This window comes from Misgurnus anguillicaudatus, chromosome 17 (genome assembly GCF_027580225.2).
Source record: "Misgurnus anguillicaudatus chromosome 17, ASM2758022v2, whole genome shotgun sequence".
NCBI classification, from domain to species: Eukaryota; Metazoa; Chordata; class Actinopteri; order Cypriniformes; family Cobitidae; genus Misgurnus; species Misgurnus anguillicaudatus.
This window is the reverse complement of record NC_073353.2, coordinates 3409952-3433752: the sequence shown is the minus strand read 5'-3', so window position 1 is coordinate 3433752 and position 23801 is coordinate 3409952. Positions and strand designations below refer to the sequence as shown.

General features: G+C 38.6%; 1 protein-coding gene across 9 annotated transcripts in view; it reads right to left on the bottom strand.

The window, feature by feature from the left end:
- The window catches only part of myo3b (myosin IIIB), a 190159-nt gene that overhangs the window by 21537 nt on the left and 144821 nt on the right, over window positions 1-23801 (bottom strand). For 8 of the 9 annotated variants that reach the window (XM_073854841.1, XM_073854840.1, XM_073854843.1 and 5 more), the window contains 3 exons: window positions 4396-4496; window positions 3907-3953; window positions 1792-1979 (listed from right to left, as the gene is read on the bottom strand). In XM_073854841.1, coding sequence (XP_073710942.1) covers window positions 1832-1979; window positions 3907-3953; window positions 4396-4496 — 296 coding nt within the window. In that variant the 3' untranslated portion in view covers window positions 1792-1831. Of the gene's footprint in view, window positions 1-1791; window positions 1980-3906; window positions 3954-4395; window positions 4497-23801 lie in introns of those variants that run through there. The other variant, XM_073854844.1, reaches the window with a different exon arrangement.

The window sequence follows — 23801 nt, the reverse complement described above, 5'->3', positions numbered from 1 at the left end:
TATATATATATATATATATATATATATATATATATATATATATATATATATATATATATATATATATATATATATATATATATATATATATATATATATATATATATATATATATGTATATCAAGTATGGGTATGGACACTTCACTAAAAATTAATGACATTGCATTAGATGGTAAAATGTGATCCTGGAACACAAACCCAATCATAAAGGTCATTTATTTTAAATTGAGATGTACATATAATTAGCTTTTCATTGATGTATGGTTTGTTAGGATAGGACAATATTTGACTGAGATACAACCATTTGAAAAGCTGAAATCTGAGGGTGCATAAAAATCAAAATATGAGAAAATCACCTTTAAAGGTGTCCATATATGATATATTTATGGTAGAAAATGTACAAAAATATCTTCATGATATTTACTTAATATCCTAATGATTTTTGGCATAAAAATGTATAATTTTTTACTATGACATTTAAGCAACTGGTCTCAATGTTATTTTAGTGGATGTATAGAGTCAGCTGACACACAGGTGTCCTCACAGAGTTTGACATATACAATAGCTGTGTATTGTAAAAGTACTGAAAGCTAAAAAAGTCAACATTAAGTCTGTCCTGTCTTGAATGACTACCACCAAACCACAGGACGCCATTGTCTCCATGCCCAGTGAGCTCTGTCATTAAACTTTTTATTTATTCATGTCATGTGACATCTGCACCGTCTGTTATGTGGATAAAAAGAAAACCTATTGGATCTGATGGAGGTAACTACAGGTACTGGTATAAACTGAAACGAGTTTCTTTTACGAGCTACTTGACTTCAGTAATGTTTATTTATCAGTGTGTGAGTACAAAGAGTAACAGTATACAGGAAAATCACAGTAGCTGCCTTTATACTGCTAGGGTAACATGTCAGAGCATCAGATCTCAAGCCCAACATTGATCCACACTCACACAATTGGACCTCCAGCTGCGGCACTTTGCCCTAAACCCGCCTTTAATCTGTCACTCTCACAACACCCATCTCACAGCAGGATTCAGATACTCGAGAGTGGGGCGTAGGAGCATGAACCAGGCACGAGCAGCGTAATCATGATGGGATATCAAACTGGGCACATCTTTTTAGGAAATTAAAGGGATAGTTCACCCAAAAATGCAAACTCTGTCACCACTTTCTCCTCCTCATGTTATTCTAAACTTGTATGAGTTTCTTTTTTCTGATCAACAAAAAAGAAGAAATTTTGATAAATGATGAGAAGCACACAGCTTGTGTGACTTTCATAGTAGGAAAAAAATCCTATGAGAGTATTGTGATAAATGATGAAGAAGATATTTTGATAAATGATGGTAAGAACAGAGTTGAGTTTCCATTGAGTTCCATAGGATTTGTTGTTCCTACTAAATAAATGGTAAATGGTTTCATCAATGGTTAAATCATCATTTATCAACATCATCTTCTTGTGTGTTCATCAGAAAAAAGAAATTCATACAGGTTTACAACAACATGAGAATGAGAAAATTATGACAGAATTTTCATTTTTGGATGAACTACCCCTTTAAAGCCACACATCCGCCACAGAAACTTTACTCAGGAACTAAGAACTTCAGGGCGGTACTCTGTGTGTATCCACCGCCGGAACCAGGATCTAAATAAATTTCTGGGTAAAAATTTGCACCTCCTCCAAAATGGCACTGTTATACCGTGGTTGATTTTTGCCTCTGTTGATTGGTCAACTTGAACTGTTTATAGTTTAATTGTGTATAGTCACAGTGGTCTATGAAGCTCTTACCAGCTGTCACCAAGAGTCAGTATGATGGGCAGAGCAGAGCTCATCTGGATGAGATGGTGGTAGGGGCAGGAGGCGGGACAGTCTTGGGATTTGGGGAGGCGCCAGATAATCCGTCCTCCTCAGGGACAGACTCTATTGTGGACAGTAATTGATAATATTCATCCTCTCCATCCAGCATTTTTATTTGCCTTAGAGAGAGAGGGAGAGAGATTGCAAAAAAAAATGATTTGTTGAAATCTAAATGACCTGGTTTCATTTAATTTGAATCATAGATGAGATGACACATGCTGAAGTAAGAACTGTACAATCTTTTCAGTACAGTACAGTATTTTTTTGTAGACGCAACCCCAGAAATACATACTGATAATATGCATACATTGCAATGCAATGCAAAGTCATTTTGGATAAAAGCATCTGCCAAAACATGAATGTAAATAAATGCATTATAATAAGAAAAATTGTTAGAAAATTGTTTTATAAAATCAAATCCTGCTTTACAGTGTAAAAATGGCATAATATAGAACAAAGTATAGGGCTGACCCTTCTTATAAGGGTCAGTGTACTTTACATGTTCTCCCTGTGTCAGCATGGGTTTACTACAGTATATGGTTTCCTTACACAGTCTAAAAACTATACACATGTTGATCTATACACACAGGGTAGTTTTTTTTCCTCAAAACATTTTCTCAGCTGAATAAAGGGACTGTTGGGTATTAAGATGTGTTTTCATCGATCGGATCACAAGTGGACGAGAGAGACACGTTTACACCTGGTATTTAAATCAATCTCTTTTGTCCACTTTCGACCGCTTCTGTCCTAAATACAGTGGGGGGGGTGATCTGTCGAGACGGTGGGCGAGTCTCTCCGCTGTCATTTAAACACGAGTGGGAGTAATGATGAGTTTATATGGATGTGAACTAATATTATGTCAGAGTCCGCGGCGTGTATAGGAAGTAAACATGCTGCACAGTGTTTTGTACATGTATATGTTAGAGCTTTCTCTGAATTTTCAGCACAATTGATGAAATAAGATCGCGCAACTTTCACACGCTTGCAAAATGAAACTGCTGGAGATCAGCCGCTTTAGTTTTATCAATGAAAGGCTAAAAATAGTGCTGTTCGTTCACTGTGTGTTCGCGGCAGAAGTCAGAAAAGATTGTGTTTAGTACCTCAGATTAGATAAATGGGCGGAGAGAAGGCGGTCGCGTGTGGCTGTTCGAACACATTCAACCACATGTGCGTTTACACTACAAAAGCAATCCAATCGAAAGGGTTTTCGATTACGTCTGAATGTGGTTGAAAGTGGTCGAAAGTGGACGAGCTCAAAACGTTTTGAACACCGTTTACACCTGGCATTAACGTCGTCCACTTGTGATTCGATCGACGAAAACACAAGTGTAAACAGCCTCAAAGAAAGACAAATATCTTGGATGACATAAAGGTGAGTTAATTATCAGATTTTTTTATAATACTGGAGTAATCCTTTAAGAATAAACATGTTTATCTATTCCAGTTATTCCCATCAAAACTACTATTAATGCTATAACATACAATAAAAAAAATCCATCTTTGTTGCAACAGTTTTGGAAAATACTTGAAATGAGCGTCTGTGCCACTGTGTCCACATCATTGATGGGTTTGGGTGATCTTCCACACCAGACTGAATGAATAATTTCTTTTTGAACCTTGTTTTGACCATGGGGCATTGTCAAAAAGTGTCTCTGCCCAAACTGTTGCTATTAAATTAATTGCAAAAATGTCTCTAGAATATTATTATGGTATAGCATTAAGATTTATGTTTACTAAAAAGACTAAAGAAATCTGTTCATTAGAAGAGGGCATCCCAAAACATTTTTCCATACAATGTATAAAAATGGAATAGAAAGAAATAGTTAAATCTTTTCATATGGATATATTCGGCCTGGTTGAGGTATTAGATTAACCAAGCTTAATTTTGTAGATTGTGAGGTCATATATCTTCCTATTCTCTCCTCCCAAAAAATGATAAAAAGCTTTTATTTTCAGCTTTGAATTTGCATGAGATGAGGTCTTCTCGACTCCCCCTTTCTGAGCTGTTGGGGTGTTTAGATATGAAGAAGCAGAGCTGTTATTTGCCCTAGTTTTCTGGGCTTCCTCTTGCTCCCCTGATAATCCAGATTTCTCTGCAGAGAGGACACAGAGAGAGAGAGAGAGATCGCACACAGACACACAAGGTTAGGAGGAAATCTTCAGAAAAGACAAGCGTGCAAAGCATCGAACATGCGCGAGAGAATCATTAATTTTTAATTCAAAGTGATTTTGTGTTAAATGTGTGCAGATGCTGATAATATCAGAAGTCACAGCATAATTTTTCTTGATCAAAGCGCGAGAGGCTGAGGCTGATGAGGCAGGCATCTTGCTCGGCTTTGATAAACCACATCAATTATTCACCGTGAAGGGAGACATCCTCACATGAAAGCAACAGATAAAGCGCCAAAGCACATGCTGGAGACAACAGAGCGGCGTGGGGGTGGGGACTCGAGGGTCTGGCACAGGTAGCTTTAATTGTATTATCATCTGGAAACAAAGTTAGACAAAGGCTTCCGTGGAAGGCTTTGAACTCACGTTGAGATGGTTGTAATAAAGACTGTCTTCTGGGCTGTTCAGGAGCTTGGGCTGCTGTCCTCTACGCCGAGGGGAACGGTGATGCAGCTTCACCAGCGGACCTGCGGGACACAAGCGTTGGGATCAGAGTCACGTCTCGAATCGTGTCGCCCTGCAGGAACAGTATGAGCGCAACGCTGCGAATAAAGCTGACAGCTGTGACTTACGGCACAAATGCGCTCGTAACAACACTGCACGTTTACTGGAGAACATTTGAGTGGTGCTTCCATGTAGGATGCGGTGGGTGGTTGCTAAGGTGTTGCTATGCAGTTGTTAAGTATGTAATGTGTTGTTAGATGGTTTTAAATGCATTGCTATGTGGTTGCAAGGGTGTTCTGGGAGGATACCCATCTATAGAGTTTGTTCTTCTTTATATTTTTATGGTCTATATTTTGTCGAAAAATGATAGTCAACCTTTTTCAATCTCACAAGCAACACCAAGCTATGAAACACACCCAACCCTTCCTGAAATAATTACACCAGATCCAGTTTGGATCTAAGCTCTTACAAAGATTTCATATGACCCAATACCTGTGAAGAGATGACGCCATCTAAATCAACATACAAAACTAGAGATGCTCCGATTGGTCGACCGCAGATCGGTCGATCACGGCACTAAATGACTTGATCGATACTCTGTAATTTTGCTGATCTCATGAACTTTCTTCTTTCTATTTACATTTGTCATTATAGGGCTCCTGAATGCATCCGCAATTGGAGACCATTTTTACGCAGTGCGAGCATTTTTACAACTTGTTGCTCATGTGCGCCCTGCAAATTTGGATTTCTCTCTTTGCCTTTACAGAGATTTATATTTTTTTATAAGGACGCGCTCTGGTCCTAACAGCGCGATGGGTTTTCACATCCCCATCAAACAGCGCATACAACCCATATCTATTGCCTCCTAAGGTTGCTTGGAACAAATGGTTACAACCTTTTTATCAAGACTACTACGCTGTTTTCGACATTCATTTTTCTAGTTTGAGAACTCCAGGGTGGCTTGTAGATGAAATCTTATGTAACGCCCACATTCGCCTAACGTCCTTGTGGGATCATTGCGTATCATTCCCTGATTCGTCAAGCCCCTAGAATGTAGGTATTATGCTACCGATAAATGCAAATGACCAGCCCCAATGACCTTGTACACTATAACATAGAGACAGAGCTGTATGGTTTGCAGAGATTTTAACTGTTTAAATGCTCTTTTTAAGCACATTATGTGTTTATTCATGACACAAACATCCTAAATGAGCGCACATGTAGGCTACTACTATAACTGTTTTGGTCCCTAATTAGAAAATAAAACATGACAACTGACTTTATCGTGACAGCGCATCATTTTCAAATTGAAAGAGATTTTTTTTCCCATTAAATGGAGGTTTGCAACAGAGGTTTTGCCTTGAATAATAAACAAAGAGCAACCAACTATTGTCACAGATTTTAAACACTATACTAGCTTGTATTTAACATCTTGTGAACATGCGTCAGAGGTTGTCACTTGAAATAAACCTACCTCATTGAACATCTAAACAAAACTGCTTTATGTTTTCAGTTTGTCTTGATTGTTTGTATTTATCACTATATGTGCATACTGTAGTAACATCGCCAACTACTGGCCTGGCACACATAATACAGCGGATTTAGTCATATTCACAGATCCATGTAAACGTTTTCTGACAGCATTGTCACGTGTATGTGAAACTTTTGTAAAACACAAAGGAGAAAGATAAACATAGCCTTAATTTGTGTTCTGAAGATAAATGAAGGTCTTACGGGTGTAGAAAGACATGAGGGTAAATTATTGGGTGAACTAACCCTTTAATCTTAGCAAATAGCACTAAATATACATAAGCACACAATGGCACTACGTAGTGGTCGGGTTCACCTGACATATATTTAAAAGTCAGCATTGATCCACACTATTCTAATAACAACCTAAGCATGGATATGTCTTGACAGTGAAACTCATTTTGAAGAATTCTTACGTTCACTTCAAAGTATGAGCAGTTTAAATATGCAATATGTATGTTTCACAAAGATACATGAGATCCAACTATTTGATCTACTGAAATTCTGTCAGTTTACAATTATCGTGGATCAAACTGCATGTCAGGAAGAGAAGAAAAGAGTCTTCCTCACATTCACTCGTAACCTTTCAGATCTACAAACATGACAAAACGAGCAGACATCCAGGACACCTTTCTACGGCACCATGTATATTTAATATCTGGGCCTGTTTCATCTCGTCTTCACTTTTAAAAACGTCAGTGCTCCGCAACTCATCATCTTTCCAGATTCTCTGTAAATCTTCTCTAAAACAGAGTTCAGTGACGCACTGGCTTTGAACAGACTGCAGAACATCTCTATCCTTCTATAACACTTCAAAGCACCGAGATTCAGTGTCTCTCTCGCTGGGTGTAATTCTACTTTGCATAGATTTGACGTTCTGCTACTTCAAAGACATTTAAGGAGAAGGTGATGTACTCCACCGCTGTACAGTATAGTGATGCAGCTGTAATGCTTGCTCAGTTCTGGTCCAGAAGTTCTTCAAATGGGTCAAAAAACTCACAGGCACATGAAGAAAACACTTTCTTTTAAGTTCCAGTAAATTTTTTCTTTCAAATGATCTTTCACAAAAGTTTCCCATCATGCTGCAGCTTGTTAAGGACCAACTAAAATGCATGTAATTTCAAAGCCATAAATAAAGGGTCAACATCCAACATCCTGTTTTATTTCACAGTTTTGATGATTTGTATATACCATATGACAAAAGCATGGGTTGCGAATAGAGCTGTATTCAGCTCCTTAATGATATGTTAAAGATCAAAACCTAAAATGTGAGGACATGCAGTTAAAATCCTTGAGAATGAAAAAGAGAAAGAGCAGTCTCCCTGTCAAATACTCTTCCAGACAGCCTTTAAGTAGTCTGACCTTGACTAATTACTGATCTGCTGATCATTGTGTGGGTTAGACCTCTGCCACAGAACACATGTGGGTTAGTGCCTGATCCTCCCCCTTTGTCTGAGAAATCAGCATCATTTAATCCAGAGCTCTCCCTTAGGGCCGTTGCACTTCCCCTGATAGACCAGCAACATACAGGCTGCCAACAGCCGACTAAAATCCTGCCCAGGGCCAGCAATACGCACAGCTGGAACTAGACAACTTACAGTGTATTGCTTTAGGTTTATTAAATTTGATTGGAATTTAATTTTTTTTTTACTGAATATGAAAACCTAATTTAGCTTAGCACAATAGTTAACACATTTCATCATCATTATTTTTCTAATGACATTAAATTAATTACCTAATTTTCAATTAATACCTTTAACCTAATTTGAAATTATAAATATTTCGGATACGTGTAAAATTAACAGAGTTTGTCCACAGAACATGCAACGTCATGTCACCTATTGGGGTACCTCAAGGTTTGATGCTTGGCCCCCACCTTTTCACAATATACACAACATTATTGGTATTAGTTTAGCCATGTGCAATGATCTTACAAAACATAGCATTAGCATCCCTCACCTTTCAAACATTATAAATCCTTCCTATAAAAACAACAACAATAGTAACAACAAAAAAGATTATTCTCAGGCAGTGGGGAGCTCCTCCTAACCAATTTTAAAACTTTGTGTGTGGTGTGTGTTTATGTATTCTTCTATGCATGTGTAAATGATAAATGTAAATAATTAAGTCAATATGAACATTTTGTGGCAAAACTCACACCACAATATTAAAATCATGCTAAAATGTTTTAACATAATGTTACCGTGTTATAACATATTTGATATTTAGATATACTGATAGAGACACAAGACTGATAGAGTGATGACTAAGGGCGCACTCACATTATCCAAACCAAACCGTGCTCGGGCACGTTCGACCCCCAAAGCCTGGTTCGTTCAACTAGTGTGATCGCTCTGTACCGCGCCCTGGCTGGAGTGCGGTTCACTTGGGCTCAGGCGCGGAAGGCTATAGTGAGAGCGCGCAATCGCGCCTGAGCGCGATTCAAAAGGAGAAACGGCAATTGCGCAAACACTCACCTTCACATGCCTTCGTAAAAACCTTCTGATGCACACAGGGTTACGTGAATGTCCGAGCTGCACACGTGACAGATAAACAAAAGCAATATGATGATATGTGAGAGGGCTGTGTGTTATTTAAACAGACTTAACATTACGATGGGTTCCAGTGTTAACAGAGCCTTTACTTCCTCCTTTTTTTCAAAACAATCGCATCTTAATGACGATTGGGCGCGGATTAATAAAAGTACAGTGTGAGTGCGTGCTTCTGGGGGACAATCGCGCTGGGGCATGGTTTAGTTTGGATAGTGTGAGTGCGCCCTAATAGAGAAACAGAAAAGAGAAGGAAGGCTCACGGGCTCAATAAGCCAGTCTATCTGACTCTTTATTCATGGGTCTACAACAAATAGTGTGAGATGTGTTACACACCAAAGTCTTCTCCAGACAAAGATGTACGCATCATAACAATAGCAATGCTTTCCAAGCACCACTACCAAAGTTTTCCAATAATAGAAAGGCTTGTGTTTGTCACAGTTCCTTGTAAATCTGACTGACATCACCAAACACATTAAGATTGCACAGTTTCAATAAACCATGTATGTTGTTGTGTGTGTTGTGAAGATTAGGTCAGATATAATTCTTTATTTAGGACTTTTGATTTTGAGATTGAGATTGATTGATTTGTCTCATGGACTGCTGGGTAGTAAAAGAAAAATAAAGCAATAGAATAAATCACTAAGGGGTCGAGTTATTTGGTTTGTTTCACCATTTACCTTGCATATTGTAAATCTTTGTATTTGATAGATAAAAAGGCTGTGAATTCTTTTCAAAGAGAGGTTTTAATTTGACGAGACTCGAGCCGCCTCTTAAAAGCATCTCCAAATCCCTTGAAAATCAGAATGTGCTTCAGAAACGACATAAAAGAGATGCTAAAAGGGGTTTAAGCTGTATAAACGCGGGAGGCGTATTGATTCCCGTCGCTCACGTGCGCTGATCACCTGACATGTCTCGGGCTGGGCCGAACCGCCGGAGTTTGTTTGTACAGATGGAGGGGGGATTGTAAGGCAAAATCATCAGCAGCCTTCTTTGATGTCTAAATGAAGCATGTGCAGACCAGGCCAAACACACACACACACACACACACACATTACAAACACACACACACACATTACAAACACACACACTCCTGAAAAGAAACAAAATACACACACAGATAAAAGTGTAAAGAGACTCACAAACTCGCATGCCTACAGTGCACACACACACACAGACAGACACGGACACATCATACATGGACACACAAACACACACATAGACAAATACAGTCCGCATTCCTGAAGACTTTCAAACAAACCTACTGAACAACAACAGAGTGAAACGCTTCAGAAAACTTCCAGATCAATGTAAAATGTTCTGTAACTCTCATTAATCCCTACTAAAAAGCTGATTGGCTGGTTTTAGCTGGTCTCCCGGCCTGGTTTTAGCTGGTTAAACTGGTGTAGCTGGCTGGTTTTTAGCTGGACCAGCTTTGTCAGGCTGAAAAGACCAGCTACTACCATCAAATTACATACAGTATTGTACCTTTAAACTGACATTACAGGACATTTGGCCCCGCTAGTTCTGCCATTGCAGTCGTGAATCATTATGCAAGCTAACTGTTTTTTTGCCTTGTTATTATACATAAACATGCCTTATATAACGTAGGAAAATTATCGTTTGTCCTTTATTAATTTATTTTTTGCAGCAACCATGTCTGTGTCCTTAAAGGAACTCTGTTAGGTACAACAACAATGGAATGATGAACTTGAAAATCAACCATTCTGATGACTGGCGTCCACATCCAACTTTGAGTCATCAACTTTGAAACTCCACCTCAGACAACAACACAGTCACAAACTCACAAACACAAAAACACTCAGTAATGGGCTTAATAAAGAAAGACTTAACTATGATTTTATCTGTGTTAACCTATGATATCAGTTATTGATGTATTTTAAATATTTACGTATTACTAGGCTTATCATACATGTGCACTGAAGTTTTAAAATGTATCTAATATAATACTTGAATTAAATTGAATGTTTTGGATACCACCATTAAATTATTTTGTGCATGTAAAACACAAGTAAAAGTTTTTATTTATTGGAGAAAAAAGGGCTGTTTAATTAATATAATAATTCTGTTTGTTAGACACTAACAAGTGAAAATAGTTAGGTTTGAGTACATTTATTAAAACTCGATAGCTTCTGTGCAGAAGGAAGCCCGTGAGCCACGAAGTTAAGTACCTTTAAAATAGAGTTTAGTAAGATGTATGTAACTACAGTCGGCTTTTGTTAACTATTGAAGCCTCGTCTCTTGTCAAAAGGCTCAACGACGTCTGTGTCCGTACCATTATTATCAATGAAAGCATAATCTCGTATCTCCCTGCTCCCAAGTCATAAAGCTCGTATCTCCGATAAAACATGACATTGGGAAAATGTGGTGTTAATGTTGGTACACAACATTATATGGTAGCAATATAAGGCATAATAACAACTTTAAAGGGATACTTCACCGATTTAGCATTCAGCTTTGTATCTGTAGAAACCCGGCAGTATTACTGAATGACCATGTTTCCCTCCCTCATTTCCCCCTGAGAGGAGAGATATCTGCATTTTGGTTCTGCAAAAAAGTCCTCCGATGATGTAATATGACGATTTTTGCATCATCGGAGGACTTTTTTGCAGAACCAAAATGCAGATATCTCTCCTATCAGGGGGAAATGATGGAGGGAAACATGGTCATTCAGTAATACTGCCGGGTTTCTACAGATACAAAGCTGAATGCTAAATCGGTGAAGTATCCCTTTAATGATACAATGTTTAATAACTCAAAAAATACGGCGTTTTTTTAATTTCCTGAAAAATAATGGTTTTGGAGATAAGAGGATTCCGCCCGACAGCGACGATATACTACACTAACACACACATACACTATCCAATGGTCATGGGAAATCCGACATGATAATGACACTTTAAGTCTTTAACTCAAATCAGTCACACCTTAAGAGGATGAAGTGAAATCCACCCACCACATCACTAAGACTTAAGAAACAGTATCACAGATGCTTGTATGCTAATATAAAGGACAGTGAAAGACAAATGTTCTTATTTAAAGTATAAGTTTAAAGACTCAGTCTGTTACTGTCCCGTATAAAACATCCGGTCTGTATCGTATTAAACTTTATTTCTGACTGACACTAAGAGGATTTCAAGACTTTCCCACGATACAGCGCTTAGTTATATTTCACCTAAAACAGGAGCAGAAGTTTTGCAATAGTACAACAGCATAGATACTACAGCGAGAAAAACGATTGTCTGGCAGTCCTCCAGCAGGTTGGTGTTACAGAGACACACACACAAAAACATATCTGTGTTGATCTGACATGTGGCCGACACAGTCAGTAAGGTGGCCAATTAGACACAGTCACTGAGTTTAACTCATCTCTTCTGCTGTTGACTTTAAAAGATTTCTTCTTTCATTAAAAAATAATTCTGATAATTGATTCACCCCCATGACATCCAAGATGTTGATGTCTTTTTTCTTCAGTCAAAAATGAAATACATTTTTTTTTTTGTGGAAAACATTCCAGGATTTTTCTTCATATAGTGGACTTTAGTGGACCTTAACAGTTTTACAGTTTCAAAGGCTCTAATCCCAACCGAGGCATAAGGGTCTTAACTAGTGAAAAATAACAGCTTTTTAACCACAGCTTCGTTTTATACTGTGATGCGCCAGCGTGACTTTACGTAAAACGTAATCACGTTGAAAGCCACACATGACAAACTACCATTCTAGTGTTTACAAGTGTGGAGAAAGAGGAGCGTTCAGACATTGTTGTATAAGGAATGATACTAATTAATGTCTTTGTGTCAGTTTATTGTTTTAAATAGTCCACAAGTGTGCGTTTCACATATGTAACACGTGACCTTTCCACGTGATTACATACGGTCACGCTGGTGCATCACACGGCTAGTGCAAGACAAGTTGTGGTAAAATAAAGTACTTTTTTTGTCGAAAATGATGATGGTTTCACTAGATAAGACCCTTATGCTTCGATTGGGGTCATTTAGAGTCCTTTGAAGCTGCATTGAATCTGTAAACCGTTGCGGTCCCCTAAATTCCACTTTATGGAGAAAAATCCTGTAATGTTTCCCATAAAAAAAACGTAATTTCTTTTCATTTAGAGAAAGGAAGACAGACATCTTGGATGACATTGGGGTGAGTAAATTATCTGTTTTTTTTTATGAAAGTGGAGTAATCCTTTAATGAACAGATTCTGACTCACACAGTCCAACAGAGATCGGGATTTAAAACATTGTAAGCATACTAGGGTGGTCCTTATTTTTCAACTTTAAAAAGTTCGTGCTCTCACCCTACCAATATGTTTGAATAAATAAGTAAAAAAGGTATTAATAAAATTTAGAGGTTGCTCAAGACCTATGAAGTTTAACACATTGGCGTATTATGTGATTGTCAGGATCCTGCCGGAACCTTAGCCGTTTCTCAATATGCGTTCTTGTCTGTACTTGTGTTCTTGTGGACTTGTGAAACGTCATCAGTCGCGGCCCAAGTACTGTTCCAATTCAAAGTTCGCATCAAGCCCAAGTTCACATAAAATCCCCGGATGTGTTCTTGATCCGCCCATTTTATCGAAGATGCATCAGAGGAGACTTGTGTGGACTTATGACAGCGAGGTTTCCCAGAATGCATTTCACGTCAGGAGTTCGTTCTACCGAGTCTGAACTTGCAAGTTCGAACTACGAAGGACACAAGTCCGAGTTTGGTGTACTTGGTATTGAGAAACGGCTCTTGTCTTGTTTTAATATTTAGTCCAGTATGGCAGGGTTCTAATAGTACAATGTTTTCTGTGGGGAATGCGTGGTCTGTGTTGTGGATGTTAACCACGTATTTTCCATGTCTCATCACTTTTTACCCGATCCCTTACCTGTTATGATTTTCACCTGTTCCCCTCATTAGTTCTCCTTATTTATAGTCCTTGCGTTTGGTACCCTGTACTGGTTTGTTTGTGCTGTTACCTGTGAGTACTGAGTCAAATTTATCCAGTCTAAGTCTAGTTTAGTCTCATCTGTTTTTGTTTAGTTCAATTTGGTGTCAGTTTAGTGTGTAACCTGTCATTTATTTATAAGTCTTGTTTGCCCTTATCATGGGTTTTTGTTTTCCTGGTTTTTTTTGTAAATAAAAGTTTCATTGTTACATCTTCATCTGTGCTTGGGTTCGTTTCCTGTTAATTCCTAACAGTGATACTTTGTGCTAGCATGTATAATTGTTTAATAATATATACTTATGGCAGCAATGGACTTATTTGACCATGCTCCATGCAAATAAAACTCCTGTTTTAGTTGTGATATTATGTCTTTCAAAGCAAGAAAGCTTCAATGTGAATGAAGCACAATAGACAATATACACCGAGACAATGGCTGAAGCAACACGAAGCAAATCCACTATATGGTTACTCGGATCAGAAGAGACTGAAATACATTTGTCCTCCAAGAAGCAAGTTTTATGTGTGTTATGAGTTTTAAATGGTAAAGTTTTTGCAAAAATATGTGATTTCGGAAATATTCAAAGGCTTTGAGCAACCTCTAGATATTTTCGGAACAATTAAAAAGTTTTGCACAGTGTGTTTTTATTGATATCCTAACACATTTAGGGGGTGAGAGTTGAACATAAAAAAAATACCCATTATAAGGACCACCCTAAAGCATACTCTAAAAATGCAGGTTACTTTCAGCTGAGAGTTGGGGTCAAAATGGGACGATCCTTATTTGTACATGCACAACGCCAGCAACTTTGTCACTGTGTGTCGCTAGTCTCTTTCAATGAGGTCATTAGGAGGCGTTCCTAATTCTGGTTGTCCTAGTAACAACTATTCATTGGACGCACAGCGTTGATGCGGTTACACATCTGGAGTCTGGATGGAACTTAACTTCCATTCTCTGTTTGTTTGTTGGTCTGGCTAGTGGCTAACTGAACTCTGAAACAAATATCTTGTCGAAAATAACAAATGTTTTGGTTCCTAAAGACAAGGGGAGACGGCGATCATGTATCGCCGATATGTAAAGGGAGGTTTGGCAGCCGAACTGTAGTTAAGATTGTATACATTATATAGGTAATCTACTTTATTATTATTTTTATGCTGGTAATCAGAAATAAACTACTCTAAAAGGACTCTGTTGTTATTATTTACCGGAAAGACCACGAAAGACATTTGTTTATGTAAATGCAGGGAGCTACACTGCGACCAAAATGGTCGCATATGCGACCTTTTGAACTGCCGTTGCGACCCTAATTTTTAATGGGTCGCAAATGTGCTACCTAATGTTTTAGACAATATGCTATGATTTACTATGAGCATTTATTAAAACATAAATGTGGATTTTAAGAATACGTTTTATAACGTGCTCTGAGCCATCAACACGTTGGTTTCATTTTGCGTGAAAGCACGTCGTGTCTCTCCCCATCAGTGTGCGTTTGCGTGCTCAGCTGTTTCTCAATGAATTGGGTGCGACGCGACGCAAGCGCAGTGTCTTCCATGTTTCTGAACTTGAGCAGAGGTCTTTCTTCACTGAGGACGCGGGACCCGTATGGTTCCGGGTTTATATTTTAAATGGTCTGTCGGGTCCGCTTAGGTCCTAGTTTAATTACTTTGGGTCCCGAATCTGATTAATATTGAGTTTATAACCCGAGTCGATCGGAAAACGGCCATGAGCGCTACCGCGCTAAAGCTCGAGTGCAGTTTAGCGTGCCTTCGGTTTCTATGGCGATGGTTCTTGTTACGACCACGCGCTGCGTTTTCTTTCTCACATGTTTTTAATAATCTTATTATTAATAAACCATATATTTTCTAAAACCATATCCATATTAAGTTTGCACAGATTGTAGCAAAAAAGCAGTGCTAATGTCAAGCCCATTGACAGAAAGTAGATTTGAAAATAAAATTAAGTGGAATAATATTATTGAAATAATAAGTGGATTAAGCTTTTTAAATCGGCAAGAGAGAAATAGAAAGATAGAGCAGAAGCAGTAAAAGTGCCTATTTAATAGAAATTATTACCATTATAACATCAGTCATAACATCAGTCACATTTATAATCTATAGACCTGCACTGTCTATTAATATACTATACATAGTATTGTATTATATTGAGTTTGATAAAAGGGGTCTAATTGCTTCATATATCAGTGCAAAAACAGTAAGTGTTTTCGTGGTGCTTTGACAAACAGTGTCAGCTTTGTTAATGGCAAAGAAAGTTTGGAGTGTTTAGATTAATGAAATATAATGTGAAATTAATATTAATTTTCAATAAATCAAAGTATTGTGTTGTGTCACACATTATTAGTTCTTCGTCATATGTATAGACGGTTTCATCGGACGCACGTGATACACGTCTGGATCCTAACCTTACTTCCGGTTTCGTTTTTTTAATGGTCTGACTAGTTGCTAAACTGATCTCTTGAACAAACGCTTCGTCGAAAATAACAAATGTTTTGGTTTTCTAGGTAATCTATGTGATGTTGTTTTGGTTGTTATAGAAATAAACTACGTTTAAAGAACTTTGTTGTTATTTATTCTTAGCGGAGTTTACCGAAAGTTACGTGCAGCCGCTTGTTTATGTTGTTACTGCTGAAACGGTCTATAGTAGACCATTATTTGTCAGTGGGTAATGATTGCCCTTTTTACCGGTTACCACCACCAAGTAAATTTCAGATCTGTGGGAAACACTGACTGCAACGTTTAAGAAAACAAGGCGGCATGTGGTTTAAAAGATGGCAAGTAAAATAAAAAGCATATCTGTATGCAATACAGTTTCATTATTGTTCATTATTAACCAGAGCGCCTTAATATAACTTGAAAAAAATATGTGCGACCAAATCATATTTTGCGCCAGTAACTGAAAAAGTTGGTAGCGCAAGTGCCACCAGTGGAAAAGGTTAGTGTAGTTCCCTGAAATGATGAAAGATGGATGACGTGAACTCCACTGCTTTACTCTCATTGGTTGCTCGTCATTTGCATAAAGCTGAACTGTTCTTAACTTTGATGGACACGCCCACTTCCTGTCACCAATAATAGCTGTCGCTTGTGTCGCCGGAAAGTGGCCATAGAGATGAATTATATTGTGTCGCTCCGATGTTGCTAGACTAGTCGCTGGTGGTGTGCACGCAGCTTAACCCCTTAAACCTATGCTGGGATGTAAATATAAACATTTTCTGAACTAATTTAACCCAACGTTACACCCAACATCATAAACTTAATCAAAATCATAATATAAAGTTTCACAATGATGTCTAAAAATGCTGTGTTGAGTTCGTCCCTTTTTGACCCTTTATTGAAAATAACCCAAAGAGCATCATTCATTAAACATTCTTCCTGAACTTCCTGTGTCCCCCTAAACCATGTTTATAACATAATAAACATATCATTACACACTATTCATATCCCGGTAAACCACATATATCAACCCACACACACACGCAAACCCCACACACAACATTTACTAATGAAATTTGGACAGATGTCATGGCATGTAGCTCCTTATGTAACAGTTTGAGAACAAATCAAAGAGATGTCAGATGCAGCAGAAACCAGAAGTAAATTCATTTAGACACAAGCTACCTAGAGGAAATGTGTACTTCACTAAAGTTAATCCATCAAATGAGTGAAGTCAAACTAACCAGGAATGACACTATCTGTTCATGTGCACACACTTATTTGTTTTCTTACTCATTTCTGTTAATCCTGTAAAACTTTTGATCTTGTATTTGATGATGCTTTCAGATGACACGTTGAGGTGTGCTTCACAGCCAACGCATAGCGTAAAGCCCAGATCAGACTATTCCAACACTCCCACACCCCAGAAACCTTCAGGCCAATGTTTAGCTCTGCCATCCGCACGTGAATAAATAAGAGATGGCAGCATACGGTGTTTCTTTCTAGAATTTTCTTTATGCCTTTCAAGGACACTTATGGATATGAAATAACATCATTGTCTTTATACGTCCATACTTTATAAGTGAAAGTTAGTTCTCTTGTGTTGCTCTCTGGTAAAAAGGATCAGGCTTCATGGTTCCTAAAAGTTGAGCTCCTTATGCTAACCGGCTTTATGAAGATTATGCTTTTGGTAAACATACACGTCAGTAGTGAGCAAACAAGAAAGGTAAATTATGATGACACTCAGGGAGAGAAAGACTCGCTAACTCCCAATCTCAACTTTAAAGGATCATTCAGGTTAGCTCTCAACATGTATCATGCTGTCAATTACTACAGAAAATAATCTCACATGTCCCTCAGTGTGTAAAAACTGAATAAACTTATGGAAGCCTGCAGAACCACAAACAACACTGGCACTTAATACTAACATGTTTTTTTAGTTGATCCGATCACAAGTGGACAATGTTAAATACAGGTGAAAATGGGGCTCAAAACGTTTTGTCATCCACTTCAACCACATTTCGACACAGTTGAAAACACATGACCACATGTCATCTATAAACACTCATGGCTAAATGTCTTTAAACCTGTCATTACCTGTCAATCACTAAAGCAAGTGTATTAAACACTGCCGGTTACATCTTCAAACAAAAACAACTCTGTCTGATGTCAAGATTTGTGCATGCACATAACTTCAGTAAGTCTATTATAAACATTCAGTGACACAGATTACCTGAAGTTTACTTAACATGTGCTGAGCTAAAAAAAACTGATATTCTAAAACAACATGCTTGATCTTAAAGTAAATATTACATTTTAAATACAATTTTACATACATTGTTGTGCTTTTTCAACCGCAACAATTTGAACTTTTATGTGATGTGTGTGGAGAAGCTCCCCTCAAAATGTAAAGAAATAAATAAAGAGCTCAGATGCAAAAGCCGCTAAAGGTCACCTCTATCAAAGATAATGATATTGACTATGGATGTTCATTTCAGTAAATTTTCTCAAGCGATAACCACAGCTAAACATTAACCGTTAACTGATAAGATTTTAAATTTATATTTGACGTTTGTCCGTGACCCCATAAAACAATACAAACATTTTATTTAATTTGAACGTGAAAACAACAGCAACAGGTCAGCAACAGAACCAGGATTCTTTCATTATCAAATGTTCACCCATGTTCACATACATTATCACAGAGCACGCGATCAGTCCAGAGGATTAATAACCAAAAAGGGGAAATTGTCTCTTTTTTATCCACCAAAGTGGACATTTCTAAAGCAGGACACATTTCAAAAAGTTTTGCATCTTCTTTCTCTGTTTGTGCACAAGGAGAGATGCTTATGGTCAGGGTCTGGAACAGAGGCATTCAGTGAAGGTCTGTCCGGACGCAAGCGAAACAGATCTTGTGCACACACATATCATTTACAAATTACGGATATAAAAGTGGCGAAATGTCTGAAGACACACTTTTAACTGATAAGAGTAATCTCATAGTCATTAATTCTTACCTTCTGTTAATGGTTAACCCTAAAATTGACCGAATGCTCTCAGCACGTATTATCTGTTCATCAAATACTTTAGCTCTAAAGTAGGGATGCACCGAATCCAGATTTTTTAGGTTCGGCCGAATCCCGAATCCACCGTTTAAGATTCGGCCGAATCCGAAACCGAATACCGAATCCTACTCGCATCATTCATCACTCCATTAACCCAGTAAAACACATTAATGAAGTAAACAACGTCCACAGCAGTGAATTTTTCATTTTATTTAATTTTAACTGTACATTATGTCAGAATGACAAGTTGGAAAAACTATTTTGACAATTACCATAAGCCTATGCATAATAAAAGCGATGCGTTGCGACACGCTCGTTTTCCAATAAGCAAGCAGCTCCGCGCTGAAAACTGTATTTAACTTTGAGTGAGAAGCTCCGTTCGTCAATGTCAGTTTTCACACGGCCGTCCAATTACAGTGGAGGAGGGGCGGGACATTACCACAGCAACCAACCAGCTCACAGCTGAAGCATCACAGCTACCAAGCGCTCGGCTGAAAAACAGCTGGCATTTGGCGTCCTCAAGGCGTTTTCAGCCGTGTTTAAAAGTTTTGGTGTGTCCAGCTCTTAAGGCTCACCGAAAGAAAAAGCTCATCTCCACGTCAGCACCCGAAATGTGTAATCAACGGCCGCGTGACGTCGACCAGCGTAGCGCAAGCCTAGGGTTCGGTGGAAAAAAAATCTAGGATTCGGCCGAACCCGAACCCCGTCAAAAAGCCCAGTATTCGGCCGAATCCTGGATTCGGTGCATCCCTACTCTAAAGTCGCCATGAAATGGAAGTAGCGATTGCCTTATTTTCACTGTGGTGATGTATATCCGAGTGAAACCGGCTTCTAAAATGAAATAAGGCAGGGTTGGATTTGAATTTGTCCATTGAGATCTGATTGGATCGTTTGAAGTTGGGTCGTGTTGCTAAATGCAGCAATCTTTTCTCAGACCCCGCCCACCTGCCATACCATATGAGATCGTTTTCAGGAGGGGAGGATTTGTGTTTTTTTTATTAAAGATTATTAGGGCACATGCATTTAAAAAAATAATGAAGCTCACAGATAATTCATCTGTGATAGTTGAGATTGAAATATCGATACACTATCGTGGAAAAATTATCACGATAGTTAGCTGTATCGATATATTATTGCACAGCCCTAATAATTTTAGTATGCAACGTGCTACTCAAAGTTGTAAAACCTCGAATTTAACTTAAGCAGAAGCTGATTTTCAAAATTCAAGCTCTGTCAAGCCCTTACAGGCAGCGGTGTATTAGACCTTGTTCACACTATCAGTCCAAATCCGATTTTGGTGCATAGCCGATAGGAATCCAATCACATTTAGAAGGTGTGAATGGCCAAAAAACACATAAAATCAGTTTTTTCATAGGTGGTTTAAAAACGTTTTCAAATTGCATTTCCGGAAAAACATTTCAGTCTGACCGCCCTGATCGCATTTGTGTAGCTTTTTGGTTACGTCATGCTGTCACGTCACGTAAAACGTAAACACGTCAGACGTCAGGGCAGATTGTCGTCCCAGCGCGACGTTATTGCCATAGAAACAGTGCAGATAATCCGGAAAACGGCAGAACGCTACAGTTGTAATACACAATATGGACAGCGAGTCGGTCAAATTGGATATGAACCAAAATCAGATTCGGACTGACAGTGTGAACAAGATCTTAGTCTTGATAGAGAGGACACAAATAGCAAGGAACGTGTCACATGGGAACACACTTCATGTGTTGTCAGTTTCAAAGAAGCGAAAAATCTTCATCATCAGATGAACTGTTGGCCAATTCCTTATGGCGCATTCACACGGGGCGTAAGCGTTAACGCTTAACGGAAGGCTTGTCTGAAGCGTGGCCAACAGCCAATCACAGTGGCCGCTACACATGCTCCGTTCTTCCATAAACGTAATTGGCTTATTTGCATAAGGCGATCTGATTGGCTGATGCACGCGTTGCCGCTTGAAAAGTTGAGAAATGTTCAACTTCGGCCGCAAGCAATGGCACTGACGCGGCGCCGACGGACCCACAATTCAGTTCGGCAACGCATGACGTCACCCATTAAAAGTGAATGGGAAGCGTTAACGCTGACGCCCCGTGTGAATGCGCCGTTAGTGTGGTCCAAAGGCTCCAGAATAAATAACATTTAAATTAAACTGGCCATCAGCACAATTCAATTGTTTTGGTAAGAGCAAGGGAAAATAGAATGCGGTGATCTCTAAAGAATAAGTACTTTTTGACTGTAAATAAAATTGTAAGGAATAAAAAGTACTTTTTTTCTTAAAAAATGTAGTTAAGTAAACGTAAAAGTATTGATTTTTATATACTCAAGTAAAGTAAAAATCCCCAAAAATAAAACTTAAGTACAGTAATCAAGTAAAATTACTCAAGTACTTTACACCTCTGTTTACGATCCTATAATTGTAGATTGTGTGAGATGATGACTGTCACAAATCATCTACATCACATGTGGAAAAGATAAAAGACTCTGTATTTAATGTCCAAAATAGACGGTAGACGTATGTTTCGTTCTGAGTCTAATACACAGTCTGTGACCTCCAGAAAGTCTGGTTTTGGGAGGTTAGACAGAGATAATGTGTGTGTGTGTGTGTGTCTGTGGAGTGACAGCAGCAGCATTACAAACGGGAAGTGAGCAGAACTCCAGACATCTGGATCTACAATCTCCCCTGACACACACACACACGCACACGCACACGCACACGCACACGCACACACACACACACACACACACACACACACACACACACACACACACACACACACACACACACACACACACACACGCACACAAATCTCCTCTGATCAAAGTGCACCCTGCTTACCCCATCCACACAACTTGACACACACTTAAATGTGTTTTGTAAAGAGACAGAATCAAGCCTGTAGTTTAGCCAAAAATGCCTCTGATAAAGGTATCAAACAGTTTTGTGTGTGTGTGTGTGTGTGTGTGTATTGGCTCTGAGAGCAGTCCAGTCAGCAGTTCTGTGTTTTGCATATTTAAGGTGAGGTAATTTGACTTAAATAGCTTTAAAGAGCCTGGCAGGCTACAGACATCTCTATCTTTCAGCACATTATGAGTGTGTATACAGTAAGAGAAACTACAGTTACAGTTACTACACACACACGTGGGCCGTCCACAGTTTTTTCACTGACCACCGGATGCAAATTACATAAACAAAAACAAGCACCTGCAAAAATATTTACATTTGTGCATTTGGCAGACACTTTTATTTAAAGCGACTTATTGTGCATTCCAGCTATTCATTTTATGTATAAGATCAACATGAGGCAAAAGTACAGAATGTTAGATTGTATTACCATTTGATTATGTTTTATACATGCTTTACCAACAAAGAACAACAACATTTCATCCTGAAGCATTTGTGTTATCATCAAACGCAAGACTCAGACTGCGTCCGAAACTCTTCTTTCATACTTTATAGAAGGCGAAAAGCAGTAGGCGAGTAGTATGTTTGAATTCATAGTATTCCAAAAACAGTAGGCAAAAAGTACCTGGATCACATACTACTTCCAGCAAGATGCCTAAGTGTTCATTCGATGGACCCTGTACTATCATGTGAGCCCCTGGGAGAGGAGCTTTCCAACGTAGAAGGAGATGCGTTGTTTTATAAAAAAATTCAAAAAGCGGTATTGTCTTAGGGAGGGCACTATATTTCGGTGAAATAATTATTTAAATTTAACATATCACCTAATATTATCTCAGAATCTGCTTCTTGTGTTGTAAGTAAACATGCTGGACAGTGTTTTGTACATGAATATATGTAAGATTTCAGAGCAATTGATGAAACAAGCTCACGCAAATTTCACACGCTCACAAAATGAAACTAACAAAGACGCAGAGATCAGCCGCTTTAGTTTTATCAATGAAAGCCTAAATATAGTGCTGTACACCATGTGTTTACGCCAGAAGTCAGAAACAATGTAAAACCATGATTGTGCTCAGCACATCACATTAGATCAATAGGTGGAGAGTAGGCAGTCTCGTGTGGCTGTTCAAACACATTCGACCACATGCTCGTTTACACCACAAAACATACATTTTAAGTGCTATGTAGGACCTGTGTAGAAACCTATTGTGCTATATAGAACCATATCTGGAGCTATTTTACCCCCGGATAGTTCTTCATAGGTGCTTTATAGGTAGCCTGGCTCCGCCTTCCTATGTGCTTCCACTAATTTTCATTTTTCGCTTCAGTACTACGTCTGGGACTGCTCTGTAGAGTTTCGTTTTCTCTTGCAAAAATCTGCAGGCCAATCAGTGAACAGATGGGGGTGGCTAAGAACGATGACGTTGAGGTCGTGCGTCAGTTTGAGTTGTAGTTCAGTAATGGCAGCGGAGAAAGACGTGAGAAAAGCTATTCGGTCCGTTTTTGCAAAATTGCAGAATATAGAGAAGTTAAAGCCGGAGCAAGAACCAGGTTTGCTAAGTTTTGTTGGTCTGATCATTCGGACTTGTTGTTTCCGGCTGGTTTCGGCGCATGATTTACGTCACGACCACACGTTAGCGATCGCCTATGGCAGATCCCGAGTGACTCTGGGCAGATCCAATAGTTTTAAACTTCAACAGAGGACCCTCCTTAACGGAAGTAACGCTTTGCAATGAAGCGTGGCCAGACTCTCTGTACAAATGAAATGAATGTACGAGAGTCTGGTTGGACCAGGCTACTTCATAGGTGCCATATAGAACTAAAAATGGTTCCCCTACGATTATGAGCTTTTAGTGCTATTTAGCACTATTTTTTTAGAGTGT